General features: G+C 44.8%; 1 protein-coding gene across 1 annotated transcript; it reads right to left on the bottom strand.

Moving 5' to 3' along the window:
• Positions 1–651: 651 nt before the first annotated feature.
• LOC123405419 (tryptophan decarboxylase 1-like) lies at positions 652–2,426 on the bottom strand. Its single transcript, XM_045099112.1, has one exon. The coding sequence runs from the start codon at positions 2,328–2,330 to the stop codon at positions 792–794; it is 1,539 nt and encodes a 512-aa protein (XP_044955047.1). The 5' UTR covers positions 2,331–2,426; the 3' UTR covers positions 652–791.
• Positions 2,427–9,626: the final 7,200 nt, after the last annotated feature.

Raw genomic sequence — 9,626 nt, 5'->3', positions numbered from 1 at the left:
AAAATAAATCATGGATGCAATCAACCAAGGTTTTATGAGTAGAGATAGTTGAATACTCTTACCATTACTTGTTCCGAGCTTGTTACAACTTGTGGATCACATATATGGTTATGCCCTTGAAGTGAGATATCTAGCATAGTCTCTCCGTCCATAAAAAAGTGTATTTCTAGCTTTTGTTCTAAGTCACAGTTTTAAAACTTTGACCGGCTTTATAGGAAAAAAAATAGCAGAATTTATGACACTAAATTAGTATCATTAGATCCGTTTTGAAATGTACTTTCTTAATATATCAATTTGATGTCATATATGTTACTACTCCTTTTTTATAGTTGGTCAAAAATTTAAAACTTTGACACATGACAGAAGATAGAAGTACATTTATTCAGGGAGGGAGGGAGTATTTTTCATGTTGAATTCTTAGTGCAACCGCTACACGTACGTATTGCATTAAATCTCATAGTCTAACAAGAAAGTGACTGATACAATACAAAAATTCAGGTGCCTGACTGTAAGTCGGTCCCATATATTTGTAGTAGAGTATAATATAAAGAATAATATCTCGTGTTCTTGCAGTATAAGCAGTTTTACAATCTAATCATTTTGTTTGGTACCGGTCTACTATAGATATACCCTCGGCCAATATAAATCACAAAACGGAATAAGAAACAAATGTCCAAACTAATAATAACCCGAATCATAGCAAAAAAAGATAAATACAAAAGAATAATTATATCCCAAATATAGGGATTTGTGTGGCTTCTGGAGCTTTGTGCATCAATAGGTCCATCCACTTAATCCATGATACTGCTAGTAGTCTTCTTGATGAGATCCCATGCACTCCTCACATGCCTCTCCTCCTGCAGGGACGATCCCACAGCAAACCGAAGCACGAACCTGTCACCAACCACCGTGTGTGCTAGATAAGCTTTACCGGTCTTGTTCAGATTCTCCATAAGCACACGATTGGCCTCATCTGCATCCTCCTCCGTCATGGATCCAGTTGCCTTGATCCTAAAGCACACAAGAGCAAAGTTCCTTGGTACGACCACCTCGAACCTTTCGTCGGCACGTACGAGATCTTCAAACATCATGGCCATGGCGACGTCGCTACGGATGTGTTCCTGAAGCTTTGCGGTACCATAGGTGCGCATGACCATCCAGAGCTTGAGCCCACGGAATCGCCGGCCGACGCCGACCTGCATGTCCTTAAGATCCGTAACCTCGCCCGATTCTGTAGCATCGTTCTTGAGGTACTCCGGGTTGGTCTCGAGCGAGTCGCTTAGGCGGTGAGCATCGCGGACGTAGAGACAGGTGCAATCGAGACATGTAAGAAGCCACTTGTGTGGGCTCAAACTAATGGAGTCCACGCGCTCGACGCCATCGAGATGATGGCGGAACTCCGGGCAGATGCACGCACTGCCAGCGTAAGCAGCGTCAACATGGACCCATGCATTAAACATGGCGGCAACGCCGGCGACGGCACCCACCGGGTCAACAGCGTTGGAAGACGTTGTGCCCACTGTGGCGCATACATATGTTGGCACAAGACCGGCGTCGGCATCGGCTTGCATGATCTCGAGAAGCTTGGCCGGGTCGAGCCCGTAGTCGGTTGCTGGGCCGGTAGGGATGGATCGGATGTTGGCAGGGTCGAAGCCTGCGAGACGACATGCCTTGAAGAACGTGGAGTGGGTCTGGTCTGCAGCGTATACAGTCAAGCGCGGCAGGTCAGCCACGCCGACGGAGCCACTTCGACGCAGCGCGGCGTCACGTGCGGCGACCAACGTGACGAGCATTGCCTCGCTCGTGGTGCCAAGGATGACGCCACCACCGGTACCCCGACCAGTGCTGGTGCGGTTCATGAAGGTGGTGGGCAGGCGAAGGAGCTGCGCAAGCCAGTCGAGCGCGAGAACCTCCATCTCGGTTGCCGCAGGAGAGGCCTGCCACGTGAATCCGACGGTGTTCATGGCGGAGGCGATGAGGTCGCCGGCGATAGCCGCGGCGCTGTTGGTGGAGGGGAAAAAGGCGAAGAAGTTGGGGCTAGCCCAGTGCGTCATGCCGGGGACGACGGAGGTCCTTAGCTCCTTCATGGTGACATCGAACGGCGCCGAGTGGGTCGGCGGGGACGCGCTGAGCTCGTCTTGCAGATATCCCGGTTTCACGTTTGGGAGGACGGGCATGGACTCGACGTTGGTGTAGTAGTCGGAGATGAAGTCGACGGCCTTGTGGAGGTATGCGCGGACATCTTCGGGGTTTAGCGGCTCGAACGCTGCCGCCTTGTCGTCGGGGAAGGCGGAGAAGGTCGTCATTGGGTTGGCGTCCAAGCTGCCCATTTTTTAGGAGCAAGCCGGTGGGAAGCAGCGAAGCTTGGCTTAGTTAAAGAAGGGGAAGGTAGCTAGGTTTGCTGCCGGCCGGAAAGGTTTGTGGTGGTAATTGCCGCTTGATTTGATGAATGAAGGAAGTGCTTCGGCGAAGGTATGTATAGGTGGAAGAAGCGGGAGACGGCGTGGCGGGGTGGGCGTTGGATGAGTCCCGGTCGCGGGCGGTTATCGTACGCTGCTAGCTAGGAAAGTGGATGCATGGGTTGGTGGAGATGCGACGTCGAGCTCGAACGTCCGCGACACACCAGAGTCTCGTGGTCAACTGGACTATTCAGTTCCGGTCCGGATGCACGTTCGTAAATTGCCAAGCAGCTCGCTGTTACTGTTTACATGTACCATTTCCATCCCCACACAAAAATCGTGTTTTTAAGAGGCACAGTGCTCCGCGCCGGCCGAAACCGCACGGGCCGGTCGATCCGTTAGATTAAATCTTGTTTGACCATCAGATCTGTCTATGGAACAAAAATCCTCGATGCAGTAAATTTTAACTACAATACAACAAATTTCGGTTACGGATGGAGCAAAATATATGATTGTAGCAAAAAATATCAACGTGGTCCTTGCAATAGAAAGGACGTCGATGACGCGTCGAAGCAAAAAAAATGTGGATTGTAGCAAAACAAACCAATGAAATTGGGTTGCAACTCTGACGAACGTGTATGCAACTTTTTTAGTGAACGATTGTAGCAAAAATGTATACTGGTTATAGCAAAAATTAACAACAGTTGTAGCAAAAATCAAACACCGATTGCAGCAAAATATTCAACAAACTAAGTGCAACCAAACGTAAATGCAACTTTTTCAATAAACAAATTGTAGCAAAATGGAAAGCGTTTGTAACAAACTTGAATGTGGATGTAGCAACTCTCAACGAAAAAATGTTGCATGCCTGGTCAGCCAGCCACGCGGGCCGCGCGAACCGCCGGCCGCAAGCGTTTCCTTTTTAAGAGTCACAAAAATTGTTTCTTCTTTCCTTTATTAACTGCACGCACGCATTTGTTTTATCATTATCGTCTATGCATGTCCTACTTTCTTTGTCTGGGTTTATTAGTCTCATATTTTATTTCAAACTTTGATCTTGCATAAAACATATAATTTTTATGCATTCAAAATAGTGTCAATCGGAACCTGTTCCAAATATGATATAAATTTTATGTTATATAATTTATATTTTGCTGGTTAAATTTATGATCCCAGTTTGATCCGAAATACAACAAGGCCTTATAAACCTGGTTGGAGAAAGTGCACTACAATAGAAAATTGATTCCAAACGGGTGGCCGATTGGGAGCTAACATCGGTCGCCTCCTCCCACGCGCATGTGTTCCCCTTGGTCCATCATCTCTCTCTTTCATTTATCTATTTTTCAAAAAAAAAAAATCTTATCCACTCCTTTCCTATCTTCTCCGGAGCAAATCGTCTTCAACTTCCAACACATGCATGTAATATTCCTTCAACGGAAAAATTGACAGCCCCTCAACATTCACCCGGCAAGATTGACCATAGTCCAGCCAACCCCCCACCTTAATTTATGAAGAACATGTTAGGTTGATCTCTTTCGCGTGGGACCAACGGTCCACCAGACCTTTGATCCATGTGCCCTGATCGGGGGCGTCCAATTCATTATGGTTGGTGTGGGTTCCTGTGACCCGCGCTATATTAACAGAGGTGGGGGCCGGGACAAGAGTTACGAGGTTGATGGCCGCCATTTTTTCTACCTACACGCCCTACCGATCTAGGGTTAGCGCGGTGCTCACGGAAAGCACTACCGCCACCACATCTCTCTCTGTCGCCGCCGCCGTCACCACCTCACCGATCGACGCCGGCGGGAGCTCCTCAAGTGCAGGACAAGCTAAACCCACCGTCTCTACTACAGGGATCCTAGCCTACACCATCTACCGATCCTGTCAATGGTATCAGCCCAGGTAGGTGTACTGGATTTTCGGTAGCAAATAGAGAAATCCCAAAGCCCCAAAGAACCCTAGCAGCGCAAAGAAAACCGGAGAGGGCTCTCGATCTCGACGCGCATCGGCAAGCCGAGGCGTCGGAAGAAGGTGCCACCTCTTCGGGGGGCAAAGAACAGATCGGATCGTATCCGTAAAAACAAACAAAAAATGCAAAGAAAACCACTCCCTCCGAGGGCAAAGAACAAACCCACAGGGGCAAGAAGCTCCATCACCAAACCGCTCGACGGCGGCGCGCTCACCGCAAGGCGGACGCGCGGCCGGCGAGGGGGATGGCAACGGAGCATAGAAGACAAATAAAAGACATTCCCTCCGGGGTGCAAAGGAGGGAGACCCCGCTCAGCCGCTTGCCGGCGACGCGCTCACCGTCGGGTGTTCGCGCACGTCGGCAAGGGGGCAAGGGAGGCCTCCACGCCTCGACCCACACCGGTTGCGACAGAGAGCCATGCGGGAGAGCACAGGGAAAGCGGCGCACGAGGAGGAAGCAGCGGCGCATACGGCGCATTGGTCGCTGACCGCGTCGCCGACGGCCGAGCTTCACTGCTCGGTGGTGCCGCGCGAGAGAGTGTTCGAGGGGGGGGATGAACCTTAGGGTTTTCCCCTCCGGTGGTTGTGGTGGATTTGTTCGGGCGACATCCGCGCTTGGCCGTCGGATCAGATTCGATGGTCTAGAGCAAAACCCTATCCCCAGCAGGGCCAGTCGGGCCGAAAGTGAAGGTGGTGTGGCCCAGCTGAAGTCGGTGGCCTAGCGGGCCGAGTCGGGGCGGGCCGAAGTGGTGCCCCAGGGCCAGGGGATGCGCGGGAGCACTCCTCGGGCCACGCTGGTTTCGGCCCAGAGCAAAGCTGACAATTTTGTTTTAACGTTTTTTCCTGTTCAGTATTTTAGGTAGATTTCAAACAGTTTTAAATTTCTTTTTCTATGCATTAATTTTCCAACGAAAATTTTGTTTAGAAAATAAAAAAGTAAATAGAAACTTTTCTGCAAAGAAAAATAAAAGTTTCTGAAAATAAAAATAGAGATTTTTTCAGAAAAAGAAAAGTTCATGGATTTTATAAAGAGGATAATAAAGTTCATTTATATTTTATTTAGTAAAAGAAAAAAAATTCTGTAAAGTAGGAAAGTACATGAATTTTATATTCACGTTTTTCGATGCAAAGTATTTATTTTATTGCTCTTTTACAAAGAAAATAAAAGTTAAGAGAGAATTAAAATTAAAGAGCACATTAAAGTGATTGTTTATTAAAAAAGAATATGATTCTGTTATTTTCTGACCAACGTTGTTAATAACATAATCATGTTTTATCATCATTATAATTAAAGGTGTATTTATTTCTATTTTTGTCCAATGGTAATATAGTTTTAATTGCATAGACAATTGTATGTTCAATTTGACCAACTTAGATTAATGCAAATGATTGTTATACTGATCTCACTTAAATTGTGATTTCAGGAGGCTTCCACTTGATGAGTTGCCTAAAAGATGTTCCGACACTCAGAGGTGACAACTACACTGAGTGGGCGAAGAAAGTTGACATGACATTTGTCTGTGCTGAGATGGTCTGGGTTCTGGAGGAACCACGGCCCGTTAAACCTCCAGATCCAGTGAGAGATGCAAAAGACACTGATGTTGTATGGGGGAAAAGCACAGGGATCATGCTCCAGTGAAGATGTCCTACACCCTCAGCAATCAAAAGTAGATCAACGCCAACAAAAAGTGTCTGGCATTTATAAAGAATACAATTGAGAACGTCATTGTGGGCTCAATTATAGAGTGCACTTCCACAGGGGACATGCTTACAAAGATAAAGAGCCAGTTCACTGCTTCTTTAAAGACATATGTCATCCAGTTGATAAAACAACTGGTTATAGAGAACTACACTAGCAGTGTCCATGACATTAGAGAGCACATCCTTCGAATGAGCAACATGGCAACAAAGCTCAAGCCAATGGACGCGGACCTGAAAATAAAACCAGCACTCCTCGTCCACGTGGTCATGGCTTCACTGCCAAAGGAGTTTGAAACCTTTGTTGTAAACTATAACATGTTACCTAAAACATGGGACATTGTAAAGATAATAGCAATGTGTGTCCAAGAAGAGGACAGACTGACAGCCTCACATGGTAGTTCACTCAATTATGTGAAGGACAATAAAAAAAGAATTTCAGTCAAAATAGCAAAGGTTCTCCTTCGAAGCCACATGATAAAGGCCTCTCACACTATCAGCATCAGCAAAAGCCTCTTCCAATGGACAGGGACACTTGTCTCCACTGCAAGAAGACGGGGCACTACAAAAAGGATTGCCATGACTGGCTAAAGACCATCATGTCAAAGAGAGGTAACAACATCGTTTCCTTTGTTAATGAATCCATGTATTCACAGTTTTTGAAATCTACTTGGTAGATTGACTCAGGTGCAACTGTTCATGTTACAAATTCATTACAGGGATTCCGTTCGACGAGGACTATGCAAAGAAGAGAAAGAAGTATTGAAGTCGCAAATGGCATCCAAGCAGAAGTTGAAGCTGTCGGCGACATCTCCTTGGAGTTGGGTGAAGGATTTAATCTTTTGCTTAGAGACGTCTTATTTGTTCCTTCATGTCATAGATATTTAATAAATGTTTCTTGCTTAGATAAAGACAATTACGAGTGTTATTTTGGACATGGCAAGTGTGCCGTATGGTATAATAATGCTTATGTTGGTGTTGCTTTACTTCACAACGAGATTTATTTATTATCACTTCGTGAAAAAGTGCATTGCGTGTGTAATGTGAATGAGCAAGATTCCTCGTCTAACAAAGAAAAAAAGAAAAGAAAGAGAACTCACGACTCATCGAAGTTATGACACTGTCGTTTGGGCCATATTTCGAAAGGGAGGATAGAAACACTAATTAAAAGCGAGATACTTCCTCCACTAGAGTTCTCAGATTTAGAACAATGCATTGATTGCATTAAAGAAAAGTATGTAAAATAAATTAAAAAGGGTGCAAACCGAAGCACCGGAATACTAGAAATCATCCACACTGACATTTGTGGACCATTTCCTGTGAAAATCATGGATTTCTATGATTCGTTCATAACATTCATAAATGAATACTCCCATTTCGGTTATATTTATCCAATCAAAGAAAGAAATGAAGCATTGGATAAATTCAAAATTTTCAAAGCTGAAGTTGAAAATCAGCTTGACAAAAGAATAAAGATAGTGAGATCTCACCGTGGGGGGGGAGTACTACGGTCGACACACTCCATATGGCCAAGTTTCTGGACCTTTTGCAAAGTTCTTGCAGGACTCTGGTATAGTTGCCCAGTATTCAATGCCGGGCGAGCCTCAGCAAAATGGAGTAGCTGAAAGGCATAACCGTACCCTTATGGATATGGTGCGCAACATGATGAGTTACTCCAACCTGCCATTGGGATTATGGATGGAGGCGCGTAAAACCGCCATTCACATTCTCATTAGAGTGCCAAGCAAGTCGGTGCCCAAAACACTATATGAGCTGTGGACAGGAAAAGTACCATCCTTGCAACACTTCAAGGTGTGGGGGTGCCTAGCTGAGGCCAAGATGTTTAATCCAAACATTGCAAATTTAAACCCAAAACAGTGAGTTGCCACTTCATTGGCTATCCTGATAGATTAAAGGATTTTCGTTTCTACTGTCCAGAAAGATACACAAAGTTTGTAGAAACGAGACATGCAGTGTTCTTAGAGGAGGAAATGATGAGGGGGAGCATGGTAGCTTGGAAAAATTATCTTGAGGAGAAGAGGGTGCATGCACCTAATCTGATGATTCAAGAGCCATTTTTCGCACTACCCGTTGTAACTCCAACCATGACAACTATGGGAGAAGACCTGGAACCTGTCCTTCAGGATCCGCCTGAACCTGTTGTTGAACATGAAAGGGAGGTACAACAGCCTATTTTAGAGGATGTGCCAGAGAATGAGGTACTTAGAAGGTCTAACAAAACTAGAAGATCAGCTATTTCTGCTGATTATAAAGTTTATAACACAGAATTGGTTCATATGGAAGGTGATCCCACTTCATATGAAGAAGCCATGAGAAGCCCTCACTCATCGAAGTGGCTAGAGGCAGTGGAAGACGAGATGAACTCGATGAGTTCCAACGATGTTTGGGACTTAGAAATTATTCCTAAAGGATCCAAAATAGTAGGCTGTAAATTGGTCTATAAAACAAAGTATGACTCTAATGGGAATATAGAAAATTATAAAGCACGACTCGTGGCAAAAGGATTTACACAAAGAGAAGATATAGACTACAATGAGACTTTTTCCCCAGTCTCATGTAAGGATTCCTTCAGAATCATAATGGCATTAGTTGCACATTTTGATTTAGAGTTGCATCAAATGAATGTAAAGACCACATTTCTAAACGGAGATTTAGAAGAAAATGTCTACATGAAACAACCCAAGGGTTTTATCATGGAAGGCAAGGAAGATATGGGATGCCGCCTAAAGAAAGCCATTTATGGACTAAGGCAAGCCTCTAGACAATGGTATCTAAAGTTTAGCGATAGTATTAAATGATTTGGATTTAAAGAAAATGTTGAGGATAACTGCATTTATGCAAAGTTCAAAAATGGGAAATACATTTTCCTAATCTTGTATGTGGATGATATCTTGCTTGGAAGCAATGTTGTTAGTCTACTACAAGAAACAAATAAGTTTTTATCCTCAAACTTTGATATGAAAGATCTTGGTGATGCTTCATATGTTTTGGGCATTGAAATTCACTGAGATAGGAAAAATGGAGTCTTACGACTATCACAGAAAGCATAATTAGAGAAGGTTCTCAAAAAGTACAATATGCATGTGAGTAAGGCCACACCTGCTCCTCTAGTCAAGGGCGGCAATTTTGGGAAATTCCAATGTCCCAAGAACTAGTACGAGCTCGATGAGATGAAAGCAGTGCCATATACTTCGGCTGTTGGAAGTTTACAGTATGCACAAGTGTGCACCCGCCCTGACTTAGCTTTTATCACCGGGGTACTCGGTAGATATCAAGGGAATCCAGGCCTAGAGCATTGGAAGATGGTAAAGAAAGCATTGCGCTATGCGCGAGGCACAAAGGATATCATGCTAACATAGAGAAGATCTGATTCCCTAGAGATAAAAGGGTATTCAGACGCATATTTTGCGGGAGATAGAGATGATAGAACATCCACGTCAGGATACGTGTTCACTCTCGCTGGAGGGGCTATTTTGTGGAAAATCTCCAAACATATCGTAGTTGCATCGTACACGATGCAAGCAGAGTTTATAGCATGTT

Source organism: Hordeum vulgare, chromosome 1H (assembly GCF_904849725.1).
Source record: "Hordeum vulgare subsp. vulgare chromosome 1H, MorexV3_pseudomolecules_assembly, whole genome shotgun sequence".
Taxonomy (NCBI): Eukaryota; Viridiplantae; Streptophyta; class Magnoliopsida; order Poales; family Poaceae; genus Hordeum; species Hordeum vulgare.
Note: the sequence above shows the minus strand (reverse complement) of the source record. Positions and strands in the feature narration are given on the sequence as shown.